We start from the raw sequence: 16,295 nt of genomic DNA, 5'->3' as shown, positions 1-16,295 counted from the left end.
TTCAACCAAGTATTAAGTATTGCTCCCTGAAAGACACTATTCCATAATCAATTTGTTTGTTTATCTGTCTTCTAGATCTTTGTTTTAAACCTCATCCACAAATCAGTTTCACCATTGCAATAGATAAAGGAAAATAAACATGTTTAATGATTCCTTACGTAACAAAATTTGATGTTTCTTTTGCTTGCTTAGTATTTATTTGTTAGTTTTAGATAGAAGTAGTTATAAGTATATACTTTGAGAAAGTTATATAATTAGCACACTGGCTAATCTGAGATGAACTCCTAATGAAAAACAGAGCAGGAAGGACTAATCCTCCCGTAGTGCTGTGGCAAGAAACTTAGCCGTTCGGCGTAGTGCCTCGTAGCTACCATACATGTCGAGTGACTGCTCATACAGGTCCCCCCTTAGCTCGCGGAGCTGGGGACACTTGTACAAGACGTGCGACACTGTTTCGACGCTCTCTCCACAGTGACGGCATCGGGAGTCAAAGTTCGTGCGGAACCGGGCAAAGTATACCCCAATAGGACAGTGTTCCGTCCTGCACTGCGCAATAATTGTCTGCTCTGACCTCCTCAGTCTCCACCATGGATCGTCGCGATCTGGGTGACGCATGTGCTGCCAGACACCACGTACTCTATCGGATTCCTCCCAGGACTTTAACCACTTCTCATGAATGAGTGCTCGGATTTGTGCCGTTGCTTGTAAGTACGTGCTTGGTGCTTCGAAATGTGTGGCTGCCAAAGCACCCTCCCCTGCGAGGGCGTCTGCAGTTTCATTGCCCCTCACGCCGCAATGCGAGGGCGCCCACTGCATGAAAACGACAGTTCCAATAGCTCGGCGGATGTTATCTTCGGCGCCGATTGCCTCTTCTATTACGGGTGACCCTCCCCCGCCGCCACCCATAGCTAGGAGACTAGAGCGAGAGTCGGTTACTAGTACCACAGTAGTGGCACCAGTTTCATGTTGGGTCATTCGGGCTCTAATTGTAATAGACTAAAACAACACGAGCGTCAATAAACACAATGATTTTATTCGTCCTTATTTATGCTCTCTACTCCAGCCACTTGTTCTCTATACTCTGACTTCCTTTTACACACAGTCCCTGACACACTGCTGTTCACTCAAGCATGTACACTCAAGGTCCACTGGTCATTTCATACACAGGCACACACACTGCACTACCAGCCACGCAAAACACATACACTTACTATCACACTAATAGCCTCGAACGCCCGAGTTATCCCTGTTAACTCGGCGTCGATGGACCAGAGAGCCGGTCTGGTTCTGTCCGGTCTGGGTAGACTATAAGGGCCCCATACCCTGATCTATCGGGGTCCCTCAATACCGACCCATCGGTATAGCAGAAAATGGCATCTGATGGGTAGGATTTAATTGTTGCTGATGCCAAATTTTGGAGAATGGCTGGTGTTAATCGCCTCTTGGTGGCCCCCTCTTGCCCTATTAGGGACAGGTTTATTTGTGGGTCGGCAATCTCCTCCACGGAGGGCAGGTACTAATCCTTCTTATTGAGATTCTGTCAGTGGAGAGCCCAGCTGTTTTAGTCAAATTGGCCGCAATGTGGAGGAACGATAGCATTTTTATGCGGTTCCTCTCTCTCCACTGTCGCACTAATATTGAGGTGGGTAGCCTAGAGTCGTCCCTTTTGTAGCGCTCATAGGCTGTAAGTACTGCCCTCTCCCTCCTAAGATGTAAAGGGGCCACGTTTGTTAAGATTTCAGCAGCGTTTGTTGGGCTTGTCTGAAAGGTGCCACAAATGAACCTTAGGGCCTGTGCTTGCACTCGGTCGAGTGATTCGAGGGCAGTTTTACTAGCATATACTTGAACTGTATAGCTGTACTCAATTTGTGATCTGACTCCCCTAAGTACAATGTGCGTAGCATGTCAGCTTTGGCACCCCACCTTGTGCTGGCCAGCTTTCTTAGTAACGCTAACTTCTCCGAGGCTTTTCTTTCAACATCCTGGACGTGCTGGAGCATTGACAGTTTTCTATCCAGGGTCACCCCTAGATATTTTGGCGTGTTTTCACGTTGGAGTCGCAGCCCACCGAGTTGAAGCTCGAATGGCTTAAGAATGTCGATCCCTAGGCTGAACAGGGACCAGGTCGTTTTGGCAACGTTTATCTGAATCTGTCATTTGTCGCAATACGAGGAGATGGTTTGGAGGTCTGCTTGTAATGCCGCCTGAATTTGGTCGGCTTTCTTCCCGGTTGACCAGAGGACAATGTCATCCGCATAAAGCACTTTTGGACCGCAGTGAGCTGGGCAAATCATTAAGAAAGGCCATGAAAAGTGTGCAGGACAGGGCAGAGCCCTGGGGCAAGCCATTAAGTTGTTGTTTTGGCTTGCTAAGGGAGTGCTGTTTTTTTTTGTACGTGTGATCCTCCCAGACAGAAAGGATTGTATCCAATTGTTTATCTTCCCCCGCACACACATGGCTCTAAGCTTAAGATAGAGGCCTTGCTTCCACACACGGTCGTAAGCCTGTTTTAGGTCTATGAACACTGCATATGTGCTTTCGGACCTCTGGAGCCCATTGGCCACCTCCTATGCGAATATCGTGACCTGGTCGATCGGGCTCAAGCCTGCCTTAAAGCCGGCCTGTTCTGGCGCCAGGATACCGGCAATCTCAAAAGACCAAACTAGCCGATCGTTAACCATACGCTCAGCAATTTTGCCAAGGGTTGAGGTTAGTGAAATAAGTCTGTATGACTCCAAGCTAGTCGCGTCTTTACCCTTCTTAAGGACTGGTACAATGATAGCACTCTTCCAAGCCCCGGGCAGTCTGGACTCTGCCCAGGTTCGATTCATAAACTCCAGGAGTTTACCCCTTGCAATGCCCCCAAGGTGTTTTACCATCTCAGAGGTAACCTTGTCTGGCCCCGGAGCTTTTCGGTTTTTGCACTTAGCTATCGCTCTGTCCAGCTCAGCACGACAGAAGGGCGCGTTGCACGTTGCTTGGCTTTCAGGCTCATCTGGCTCCCTCTCGAGTCTTTTACGTTCTTTGTTGAGAACTTTGGACATGGCTGTCTTCTTTTCGGGCTTGCTAATTTTAGCAAAATGTCGATTTAGCAAGCCGGCCATTTTGGTTACCGTTGAGACCGGCCCTCTGGGTGAGGATAGAGGGGCAGCCGTTCGCGCTGTGTCTTTGGCCTCAAGGTTTCGTAGAAGACGCCAGGCTTTCGAGGAGTCTTGAAGATCCATCCCGGCGCAGGCAGCGTTCCAATGGTCCGACCGGACGTGTCGGGCCAGTTCACTCATGACTCTACAGAGCGGTTGTGCTCCCGCCGGATTTCAGGGGTACCCTTCCTTTCAGCGAGCCTCCGGGCTTGCTTGCGTCTCAGGACCAGCTTGTTCAAATCCTGAGACTAAACGCGTTTCTGCCTAACGCCAGGATAAGTCCGCGGGACAAACCTTTTGGCCGCACCCAACATTGCTGCTGTTATTTCGCCGTAGGTGGTGTCGACATCTTTCTCCTCCACCGCTAAATTCATTAGGGCAGCGTCGACTGCTGCCTCGAATGCTGGCCAGTTCGCTTTGGTATAGCTCCACTTTCGTGGGACTTTTGGGGCTACACCCCTGGCCTCTGAGAGGGCAATTGTGATCAATAAGGGCCTATGATCGCTCCCAATATCGTCAAGGACCTGGAATTGTGTATGAGATTCTAGGTTTGCTGTAATTAGAGTGAGGTCGGGTCTGGATTGGCTGCCATTACGAGTATGGTATAATGTTGGGAGAGTATGTTTATTTTTAAACAGAAGAAATTAGAATTACTGAAGAGATCATGTATTTTATGTCCTGACGAATCAATTACGTCATAGTCCCACTGTTGAGACTTTGCATTGAAATCGCTCGCGATGACATTATGAGAGTTGATATTTGTACAGTCAATTTCTAGGCAGATGGGGGGGGGGTTGTACAGATTAGTTACCGTGAGTTTACGCCCTAGTTTGTGTATCTCGAGGGTGATGGCATCGGTACGCCCGTGCACTCGTAAACTTGTATAGTAACCAGGTTGTTACGTACGTAGGTTATCAGTCCCCGGCAGTCTATGCACTTGCACTTAAATGCAGTATAACCGGTGATACTGGCATTACGTTTGCCAGTTAGTGTCTCTTGTAGTAATACCACATCTATTGCCCTCTCGTGGAGGAGTTTTGAGAGCTCTAGCATCTTGGGTATTACTGGCTAATCAAGGGGATCTCCCTCTCCCCATAATTGTCCAACCCCCCCCCACCCTGTTGACCAGTTGTGTGGGGGCGAATACATCTACTGCCCTTCCCACCTAAACCCTTTGAGTGAGGGGGGGGAGCGGTCCTACTTTTATGGAGAAATCATAGTTTGTGAAAAAAATGAGTTGAATTATTTTATAATTTTTATATTATGTCGCTCCCCTTCTAGTATCTTGGCCGATTCGGTGGGGTGGGGGGACGATCGCATCCACTGCCCTTCCAACTCTAGCCCTCCGAACAGTTAGTGAACAAACTTATTTTGAATACCAATATAATATAAGCTACATATTGATATTTGAACTCATTTCTATATTATGTCGGATGAACAAGACTGATGGCTACTAAAATTCACTTATCAAAAAAATGGGGGGGGGGGAGAAGGATTTATAATGTGGGCTTTTCAATTGTAGGATGAAAAAAAGATTTCGGCAAATAATGCACACATGGTGCTTCATTTTACATAGAGAATCAAGGGTATCATCTACTATGTAAAACAAGTAAATAAATTGTAACATAAATGTTATCCTTTATTCAAATTTACAAAAAAATATAATGAATACCTGAAGCAACGCTCTGCCAACACCTTTAGCTGACGGTATTACATAGCCAAATACTTCATTCAATGGCAACTTGAAGAGAAAACAAATATTGGTTGTTATTAGAATTATCACTAAAGTTAAACAATGAGATACAAAAAAAGAGCTTACGAGATGTTTGTTCTTTACAATTTGGATTTATATCAAATTTTATTATGGAAAAAAAATACAGGTTTCTATTTGAGGAACTACAGTCAAAATTGTGCCTATAAAGGTGAGAGTGAAATAATGATAACATTTAGAACGACAGAGCACCAATTATTTGTGTTAAAAAAAACATTTCTCAGAAGAATTATAAATATGATTTTTCTGGCCATAGAACTATCAATATGATTTACTCTGACCATATCAATATGATTTACTCTGGTCATAGAACTATCAATATGATTTACTCTGACCATGTGACTATCAATAGGATTTACTCTGGCAATAGAACTATCCATGATTGAAACATAAAAAGCTTCAAGTGGATCTGCTTGATAAGAGTACAATAATGGCAAAAAAATATAAATAGAGATCTAGCTTACAGGAATTTGATAAAGTTGAGTGAAATTATTTCTGACAATGTATGCACTATTCTTCCAGCCAGGGGATGCCATTGATTGAAGGTCTATTGACATATCTGATTCATTACGCTTTTGATCTTGTCTAGTATATTCCATTAGTGCTTCTATTGCCACTATTGTATCCTGAAAAATGAGATATACTTGAAATAAAAAAAAAACAGCAGGATAAAATTTATAATTAATGTATGTATTGTTCGCATGATATCCTTACATTAATAATGTCTCCTTGCTGAGTGGTGTCTAATCATTACCTGAGTAGAGGAAAACCCTCCAAAAGAGTTTCTCATCGTGTTCAACCAAGTCATAGTCATGTCACGCTCTAACTTATCCGCCTTGTTTGCTGTAATGTGAGCCAGAAGGGCATAGGCTGTAGTTTGAACAGCATAAGCATCATTGAGAAGTTCCTGGCGAGGCATCAAATACCTTACGTTGTTTTGTATAGCGGATGGATTTTCATAGACGAGTTGGTCCGCAAAGTAAGTAAAGTCAGCTGAATATAGAAATTTATTTATTAATATATCTTATGTAATATTTGAATGTAAAATTTATTATACTACATTAGAAACCTATTTAAACATTCTTACAATCATTTCTCTTTAGTTTCCACAGCTCATTAACTATGTCAAAAGCATTAGACGTCAAAGACAAAGCATATGCTGTTATGGCCATGTAGAAGATTTCGTCCTTGCTTAATGAGTTGACTTGACTTTGTAAATATTTGACTGCATTTCTTTTGGCAGTATTTAAACAAGTTGTCCCCTAAGAGAAAAAAAACTACGTAAATATTTTTCTGAAAAAGAATAATAGCCACGAAATTTATATTCTATGATTTTTACGATTGGTCTGCTTATTTTAATGACTTAATCTGGCTACCTTAAATATATCCAGTAATAAATTTTATTAAAAAGCATATCTGACTGTGCATTAGCTATGATTTTAATACAATTTTAAAAATAGTTTTACTTTTTTTTAAATGCAAAGGATTACCTCAACAAATTTAGACATTTTCTCCAACGCAATAAGAATATAAGCTGTTAAAGGTACTGTTTGTGTTATCATTACATCAGATTTCATTTTTCTCAAAGATGCCTTTAAAAAATCAACAAAACGTTAGTCTATAATATGATATTTTGAAGCAGAAATACTGTATTTGAAACATCAACAACAAAAAAAAAACTTTTTTAAAAATACCATTTTTCGGTCAAAAGCTATTTCATTCTCCAATGGCTCAAAAGCTCCTGTTGTTGTATTTTGTCTACTGCAAATAAAATTTACTATTTTAGCTGCCCATTCTTTGGCAATATATAGTTCTAATTCCCAATAATCTTCTTCACCTGCAACAGCCAAGGTTTTTCCAACAAACGCAGTTAGCCTGTAAAGATTACAACAAAAACAGTACATTTATTTAAAGAAACTAAAAAATGAATAAAAACAAGGTTGCAAAGACAGTTTGTGTGGAAACACAAACTCAAAATCGGCCCCCGAAGTGGTCCACCCAGGCAGGAAAAAAGGTAGCTTCCAATATTTTCAGATGTGTATTTGGTCTTTGTGCTTTGAAGTTCACGCGATAATATGAAAAACTACTTATTAATTATTGTTTTTAATTATGTCCGACTTATTTGCAAAGTAAATAGATTTTTTCTTTTTAAAAAAAAAAGTAAACATTTGTTTTTGCAAATGTAGTATTCAGTATGACAGAACTTACAGAACTGTACAATACAATTCTAAAAAATATTTTTTTTTTATAAAAAAATCTAAAACCATTTGCATAAATGTGTTATAAAAATGGCAAATAGGCATCTCCCTTACTAAAAAGCCTCCAGTGTTTGTTACTATAAATAGTGAATAGTTGTAAAAATGGTGTATTTTTATGAAAAAAAAACTGCTTGCATAATTGATTTTAAAAAAATAGGTTTTTCGCTTTCAGAAAAGACAAAAGTAGCCTTTGCATCAGAACTTTGAATAATCTAAAATATCATGATGGCCGATTTTCATTTTCTCTTCTAGTTTCTGAGATCTAAACGAGACGGACAGACAGGCTACACAAAACTAATAGCGTCTTTTCCCCTTTCAGGAACGCTAAAAATGGAAATATTCCAAAAGTGTAGGCAGTTCCGAAATATATTATCATATAATGCGTTACATATAAGTCTCCACCTGCATTACATAAAGGTGTGGTTCTAACAAAAAAAATAATTAAAAATACTTTTTTTAAAAATACAATACCTCTTTTATACAAATTATAGAGCAATTTTTACCCTCTTAATTAATGAGAAATTAATTCCCCATTCCCCCTTTCCGCCGAGAAATCCTGGTTAGGTGAATCATGGGCGTAGCTAGGATTTTTTTTTCGGTGTGTGTGTGTGTGTGGGGGGGTTATAGCTAAATAAAAAGAAGCTGCAGCGTACGCTAAATTGGTAGACCGCAAGCAGATCATTGCAGTGAGAGCAAGTAAGGCGTAGAGAATGACTTATATTATTAGGAAAGATTAAATTACAGTTAGAAATACTATATCTAGATCTACAACTAGTAGAGTCAGTTACTGTCAGTATAAACACTATCGGACTTCGTCACTGTGTATATAATGTTTAAAAGCTAGAAAATTATATTAATTAACACGTAATTAAGTTTTTCTATAATTTTAAATTATTAAGATTCTAACCAGGTTACCGAGCCTCGTTCGGATGAATAATTGTTAAGGAAGGATATTGTTATGACTCTACATTGCGCACTGTCATTTGGCGCGATATTGTGTACCATAGGACACGATTGAGAAACAGAGAAGAGATGGAAAACAAGAAGGCCTGAGATGTGATTATTAGTTTGGCTCTAGATGTAGTTTATAATTGATTATTAAACGTTCTGTTTTATATCACTTTCGTTGAGGTTAATTGCTAAGTTATAGCAATATATACCCGAAATCATTTTGGGAATATTTTTGTAATTAGGAAAATGAACGATCGGGTTAAGACTATCAATCTGAAGAGCTTCTTTTTTTGTTCTGTTAGTTCTCAATGTAATTGTACATGGCGATTAGAACAGTAAGTCCCCCCAACAGTATAGAAAACTGCAGCTCACGTAACGTTTTACATTGCATCTTTTGCATAAAACTATTTGGGTTATTACTGGCTTCGAACACTGGTGGATCCAGGGGTGGGGCGGTAGGGGCGATCGCCCGCCCCCTGCCCACTCGGCGGACGAATTTTAGTATAGAGTTCACACAATTTGTATACGAATTTATTACTTATGTTAGTAATATATACTAATTATTTTTTATTTCAACCTATTCTTAGATTATTTCGCCCCCCCCTTCTAGTATGTTGGTGGGGTCGGGAGGGGGCGATGGCAGCATTCCCCCCCCCCTTAAAAACTTTCGAGTGGGGGGGGGGGCGGTCCAAATTATTGTAGAAATCACAGCTTGCTAGCAAAATAGAAATGTTATCATTAGTAAATATAAAATGAAAAAGGGTTTTACCAGGTCTGAGGGGCGACACATGCAATCGCCTTTCCTCCATTTGACTAACGAATACTTTTTCTTTTAGTTTTATAGTTAAGAAATTACAAAATTAAAAAAAAATCTGTTACTAATATAATTTATATATGCTATAAATTAAAGTATATAATGCGAATTTAAATGTTAATTTTTATTTCCATTTAGATTAACACGCCTTGTCTTCGTACTAAAAGATTGTGCATAGTCATAGTTTTAAAAGCACATAAATGTTTATGTAATTCAGAACTGATATTATTGAATCATGTCCACTTTATGAATATTGGCAGGTTTTTATTGACGTAGAGATTTAGTTTGACGTCATTCAACAGTTGCCTTCATTAGGTATTAAACTTCTTGTTCGACATCGTTTATCAGCGTCCACTACCTTTATAGTGTTTGGCCTTTCGCCTGCGTTGTTTTGGTATTTAAGTGTTTGACTTATCTGGAAAAGACTTAGCGCGGAGGCACCTAACAAAATTAATAGGAATACGATGTAGTTTTTACTATACGGACAACTATTCGGCAGTGATATTCGGCCCAATCCCAAGCCGAATATCACCAAAGAGTGAAAAATTGCCGAATATTCGGCCGAAGCGACTATCCGGTGCACCTCTACTATCAATAGACTGAAAGCAACATTAAATTTAAAAATAGTACATTAGTTTTAATATTTGATAACATTGCAATATAGAAATAGACAAATGGAAATGATTATCTACACTTAAGTCGAGATTTTGATCTAGAAATTGAAATTCTATATATTGATCTAAACTAGACCTTTGAATTACTAGATCTAGAATTTACAATGATTTTAATTAGAGTATAAATCTAGTAGATGTAGTCTAAAAATCTAGGTATATTTGATATTTGACTGTTTGGAAGCGCTCAAAATGACTAATTTTTAAGAACCTATAGAATAATGTTTTTAATTTTAAAAATCATGATGTAAATGTATAGGCCTTAACTACATTGCAAATACAACAGATTTGTTCCTCGAAAAGAAAAGATAATACACATATAGATTGAGGCTTTGAGGGTGGCCACCGAAAAAAAATGTTTTTGAAAAATAATATTAAAATTTTTTTTTATAAGATTTTGTTCAATACGCCTGTTTGTAACTTCTTTTTGTTATAGAACTATAATTCAAAGCTACGAACAAAAGAAAATTCAGAAGACGGAGGAGACATTAAGTAGGCCAATTAGATTGTACTCTAACGTTTTGTATTTTTAGGATTCAAGAATACATTATGAGTCATAGTACGAAAAATAATTATACGATAGAAAATCCAAAAATATGTTAAAATATCAATAATTAGTATTGTAATAACTTAAGTGAGGCAACTCAACGAGACATAGATGTTTATTTACACGAGGACATCACAAACACATAGTAACGTCTGCCTTGAGTACAACATCTCCATATTGGCCCTCTCTCTTGGGCGGAAATCGTTAGTCTCTTATGTCAACATCCGACTTGTCTAGTCACAGATAGTGCGCACTTTCTTTCTGCACTATCTTGGATGGCGGTGCGCATGGCAAAGTCATAACATTGCCCCCGTCTTAGCACTTTTCGTCCCGAAAAGAAACACTGCAGCTGAAGTTTGACAGTTCAGGTGGAGGTCTATCAGTGGGAGCCACAGGCGGCAGGGAGCGTGTTCCCCACGAAGCCATCCGCATTGTTTTCCTCCAGTGCCGCTTTCTCTTTCTCCAGTTGACCAGGCTGTTGTTGCGATAATGACGTGGCCGTTTGCCACACAAAGAGATAGTGTCGAGCACTGTTTTCTTCAGCCGTTGATCGGACACGCTGTCTCAGCAGATCTTCCCGACAGACGCCTTTCAAGGGAGCTGCAGGTTCACATGCAGACACGCTGCAAACAAAGTCCAATGCACCGCAGTCATACTCAGATAACAGTCTCACGTCCAGAATATAGGTCTCTTCAGTTTCAAGTGGAAAATGTCTTCCTCTTGACGGCTCAGATTTAGAGTAGTCCGATTGACATTCGTCTTTGCCAATGTCGATGATGATGGTAGAAGTACATATGCCCTGTTGGTGGTTTTCTTGGCATCTAAATTCTATGTGTGATGCGCCGCACGTACAATTCATGGTAAACTTCTGGATGCAGTTGCCGAGCTTCGAATTTCCTTCGTAGGCACCGGAAGATAGGCAGAGGTCTTTAAAGTCCACAGCAACAGGCTTGAACGCAGACCCAACGTTTTCTTGATCTGTCCGGCTCATTGAGGTACTGGTAACAGGTACAACAGGAACAAACGCTTCAGGCACATAACAGACTTCAGTTTCTTCATTTGTCTCCTTCCGTTCGACTCGGTACAGCCCGTTGAGATTATCACAGCAATCGCCATCACGTTTCTCGTCTTGAAAGTCACAACCACAAGACTTGCCCACAACACAGACACAGACGGCGCTCAAATCCCCAGCGTCTCCGTCACCACTGTTTGTGCAACCACAGTCTTGACCACGCAACTTCTTGACCCACGAGTCTATAGGCAACTGCTCCTTTACCAACGAGTCAACTCCTTCTTTCAGCTGAGACACCATTTTATCTACCTTGTTCCCCATACTGTTCATTTGTTCATACATTGCATCAATACCTTCATTTATCTTGCCTATAAGCTCATAAATCTCCGGTTCAATTTCAAATAGGTAGGTCTCCGGATCTTCGTCTTCATCAATTAGGGCTTGCCGGAGACGAGCTGTAAGCACCTCCTTGCTACCACCAAGCTTCAGACGTCTGTAACGAAGTTCCTGTCTTAGCTCTTTAACTAAAAGCTGGTCTAGTTGTTTCAAAGATGCCATTGTGCTAGAATCCTACCTCCTCTCGTTGAGTCGCCTATAATCCCACTTCTGACACCATTTGTAATAACTTAAGAGAGGCAACTCAACGAGACATAGATGTTTATTTACACGAGGACATCACAAACACATAGTAACGTCTGCCTTGAGTACAACATCTCCATATTGGCCCTCTCTCTTGGGCGGAAATCGTTAGTCTCTTATGTCAACATCCGACTTGTCTAGTCACAGATAGTGCGCACTTTCTTTCTGCACTATCTTGGATGGCGGTGCGCATGGCAAAGTCATAACAGTATATATTTTTAACTTAAATAAAGAATTCTTATATAAATAGTGTGATTTATGTACTAAAAATTCGCCAGCCCCCCCTCCTTGTGGGGTAAAATATCGCCCCCCCCGGGGATCCGCCAGTGCTGAAGCAGTTATATAAGCTGAATTAGTCCCCCTTATATTAGGTTTAGTGAACACAAAAATGAAAGAAACAATACATAACTATACAATCTTCCATGTTCATACACTCTTCGCTAGAAGAGTATCACCGTGTTGGCTTGAGAAGCTTGAGAAGGCTTAGGCCCACAAGTTTGAAGAATTGAGGCCTTTTTTAAAAAATACATTTAAAAAGCAATCACCCAGATACCACGTTCTTTCTCCCCCTACTCCTTTCCAACTGGTCGAAACAAGTGATAGGATCATAGCATATTGAGAACGCTAAAAGCACGAAACTGCTCTAGACAAAAAAAATTGGTAAAAAATATTTCTAATCGCACAGATTTAGTACTGTTAATCTAGATCTATTACAAATTTAACTACATGACTGATCCAAACAACTTGGTACACTTAATTTAAGCTTTGTTTTTTTTTTAAGTATTTTTTTTTTTTGTAATTTGCTTGTTTAATTTATCGTCGGCACAGCAGCGTTTTCAGGTTCATGTTTTAGCTATTTAAAAGCTTCCTTAACTTTTTTTTAGAGGGAGGAAAGGTTTTGTTGTTCGATAGATGGATTTTGTTTGAATAATGTGGGATCCATTGAGAATACTAAAAGTCTAATCACCTATTCTCAACGCTCGAACTCTTTCAGGGTCTGGTCGTAACTGTCCTTGAAAGATTTATTAGCCGCAATAGCACTTTTATCATCTTTGAAAGTGATGCAGTATTTCTTTCTAATCTCTCAAGATTCTGGTCGGGGCTACTGAAATCGAGACCGCAGATGGTAACGTTATTCAAATGTGAACGTATCTTCTAGCACTTTCTACTCAATTATTGTGTTAATCGTGCTTTGAAATTCAGCGACTCCATTTGTCACTCCAAAAGGAATGCGACAAAACTGATAAAGCCTCGAACGCCGTAAGCTGCTTCTCATCGTCCCCGATAGATATCTGGTGGTAAGCGCTCTTAAGTTCGAACGTACTGTACATTGAGTATTTAGATATTTCCTGTACCAATTCATCAACTTTTTCACGTGGTACGCGTAGAGGGCGGCTAAAAATTGTAAATATGACTAATTGATTTCAAAGTGTCAAAGTACAAAATAAAGAGAGAGAGAGAGAGAGGGCGATAGAGTAAAAATGTTTGTGGCGTACCGCCTCATCTATCCATTTGAAATTTGCTAAGGATTGATTTTTTTTACATCATATGTTAATTCAAGACAATCGACTGGAAGTTTCTAAGAGAACTGAAAAGATAAAAAGACAGTCGACTAGTAGTGTCTGAGAGGGTGGCGCTACATTGAAAGCTTAATGGATATTTATTTGCTCTATTTGACATTTAACTGGATTAACTAGCTAGGGCGTAATCATCTTCTTTTCTGAAGTAACGTCTGTATTCTATAATAAGGTAAGTTGATCAAGCACAATTAAAGACGTAACAAATTTATTTTAAAAATTAAATCAAATTAATATTATTAAATTCAACTTCTTGTCTACTCATGTATTTGTACTTGTGATTATTAGTGCAGTAATTATTGAAAGATATTCGGAAATAAACAATGCTAGTCTTCGCAATAGACGTCATGTTTAAATAGGTATTGGAATAAATTGTTCAGCCCTGATTTTACTTTACCAGAGATTAGAGTTATCATCATCACGAAACATTTTGAATGATCCATCCTCATTCATGTAGCTATATATTCTTTGCAGAGCTGAAATATTATTGCATACATGTCAGAAATACCTTGGTATTGCATCACTAAGCTACACTATTTCAAAATATTTCTTTAAAGGTAATTGTACGCACCAATATTTAATTCATTCAAAACTGTTTTGGTCTGGTAAGCATCCAACTGGTTGGAATTTCTCATAAACACCAATGCTAGCACGTTATAAGCGAAATTGAATGTCACCATTTCTCCACCACCATATGGACGATATAATAGATTCTCAGCATTTAAATAACTTTCAAAGAAACCAGGTGTAACAACATCCCCTGTTAATGAGACAACAGTAAAATGAATGTAAAAGATGCAAAATGAATTAGTTCTTCATGCATTCTTGTCCAAAATGTAAACACATAAGCTCACACATAATAATGTATACAAATCAAGTCTAACTATTTGACACACAGAGAGCCTTGCAAACAACAAGTAAAATATACAGATCCTTTTTTAGCGGCCCCCGAAAGGGGAAAAGACGCTATTAGTTTTGTGCGAAATGTCTGTCCGTCTGTCCGTCTGACCGTCCGTCCCGTTTAGATCTCGTAAACTAGAAAAGATATTGAAAATACGACATCACAATATTTTAGACCAGGGGTGGACTATTTACGGCCCGCGGGCCACATGCGGCCCGCCGGAGTGTTTTATGCGGCCCGCCGACACCTTCAGAAATCAGATGTGCCCACAGTATTAATGAAACTGTCTTATTATAATAAATTTCAAGTAAACGAAGATTATGCTTATTGGTTATACATCAATACACTCAATTCAAGACATAATCTCTAATCATAATGTATTCAATGCTATGAAGAACTGTGTTGAAAGTAACTTGAAAGTTGGGTAAGCTTGGAACAAGATGGCAAGTGTAACAACTGATGGAGCTCGATCTTTGACTAAAACAGTTGTTTTTTTATATAAAAAATATCCCAACCATTAACTATAAACAGGAAAGTTTGCACAAAGCTGCATAAAATTTCAGAATATTCTGTAACAGGGTAATATAATAATTAAACGCATTAGAGTTAGGGATGTTAACCACAGTTAGTTCCGAACAAAATAATCCAATGTATCATAGCATGGGCAAGGCAAATGAGAACAATATAAAATCTCAAGGTAGAAACTGTTATGTTACTTGAAGGACATTGACTGTGACTTTGTTACCAATATATCTAATGTAGACAGATTTTTACGTGTTTCATAATTGCAATTGCAATGGCCCCTTTTGCATAAGAAATTTAAATGCATGTAAAATCTTTTCAAACAAGGCTTTCCCATTTCTACAAGCAAACAAAAGAAAAAAAGGTTTTGTCATTTTCCTTTGCTGAAAGGTGAAACTATCTCTAGTGAAATGATTAAAAGAACAAGACTTATTTAGATTCCTTAATTGTGCAATTTATAAAAGCAAATGTTAAGACGCCAAGAACCAGTTTTCAATAGGTACCATCAGTTCACCATTTAGCGCAGAAGCTGATTCAGCTCCAGAGGACATAACTCCTAGCAAACACTTTTTAGAAAAAATGTGCTGCTGTTCACACTATTTGTGTACACATACGTCTGTTCTTCTTCTTCTTCGCAGTTCTTATTTTATATGTTGGAGGGTTCAGTCAATAATCCTATATCTGAGATGAACCGCGCAGTGGTCTGCAGATCAGGCAGTTCTCCGAATAGTTTTGGTTCTATAGGAAGATTTTGGGGCCAGAGTCTTGTTCGGGTCGCTTAATTTAGTATGCACCATTGAAGGACATGGGCAGCATTCTCTGGTGATGCTCCACAGGGGTAAGTTTCGCTCGTCCAGACATTTAACTGCCGGAACATATATTGTCTCATTCAGTGAACAAGCTTTTTTTTTTTGGTAACTAAACAAGTATAATTACTGGTCTATTTGACTGACTGTAACTTGACAGCAGTCGCAAGGGTAAAAAACTAGTAAGCTAGTTCCACAGTTCCGAAACATTATGCACGAGTGTAAAAAGTAAAATACTACACACTTAGTACAATTGTGTATTTGTGGGGATATTGTTATATAAAAAGTCGACAGCAATTTTTTTTTTAAATCGTAAAATCGATTTGAAAAATTGCTAACTCTTGTAATTCCTTAACGTGGACTATGGAAAAAAAGAAACGTGAATATAATACAGTGTAAATATGAATTAAAAGACATTCTATGCAGTTAGCTAGAGTATCTAAATAGTATATACATATGCGGCCCACCATTCCCAAAATTTATTCGGCCCTCGATACTAAAAGCTTGCCCACCCCTGTTTTAGACCATTCAAACTTCTGATGCAACGGCTACTTTTTTTTCTGAAAGCGAAAAATTTAATTTTTAAAATCAGTTATGCAAGCAGTTTTTTAAAGAGAAAAAGCTAATTAGTATGCATTATAAGTTAGACCTAAATTAAAACGAATAGTAATCTTGTAAACTTCATT

The 16,295-nt window shown here is 38.9% G+C and overlaps 1 protein-coding gene across 2 annotated transcripts in view; it reads right to left on the bottom strand.

Moving 5' to 3' along the window:
- The window catches only part of LOC106069365 (alpha-2-macroglobulin-like), a 237,685-nt gene that overhangs the window by 29,442 nt on the left and 191,948 nt on the right, over positions 1 to 16,295 (bottom strand). For both annotated transcript variants that reach the window (XR_008778985.1, XM_056036079.1), the window contains exons 24-31: positions 13,952 to 14,140; positions 13,778 to 13,856; positions 6,606 to 6,786; positions 6,402 to 6,503; positions 5,999 to 6,173; positions 5,666 to 5,904; positions 5,376 to 5,537; positions 4,813 to 4,881 (exon numbers count right to left, since the gene is read on the bottom strand). Coding sequence is in view for 1 of the 2 variants with exons in the window: in XM_056036079.1 (XP_055892054.1) it covers positions 4,813 to 4,881; positions 5,376 to 5,537; positions 5,666 to 5,904; positions 5,999 to 6,173; positions 6,402 to 6,503; positions 6,606 to 6,786; positions 13,778 to 13,856; positions 13,952 to 14,140 (1,196 nt within the window). In the remaining variant the exon portion in view is untranslated. The remainder of the gene's footprint in view (positions 1 to 4,812; positions 4,882 to 5,375; positions 5,538 to 5,665; positions 5,905 to 5,998; positions 6,174 to 6,401; positions 6,504 to 6,605; positions 6,787 to 13,777; positions 13,857 to 13,951; positions 14,141 to 16,295) is intronic.

Source organism: Biomphalaria glabrata, chromosome 7 (assembly GCF_947242115.1).
Source record: "Biomphalaria glabrata chromosome 7, xgBioGlab47.1, whole genome shotgun sequence".
In the NCBI taxonomy this organism is placed as follows: Eukaryota; Metazoa; Mollusca; class Gastropoda; family Planorbidae; genus Biomphalaria; species Biomphalaria glabrata.
The sequence above is the reverse complement of the archived record's forward strand: the minus strand, read 5'-3'. Positions and strand labels throughout refer to the sequence as shown.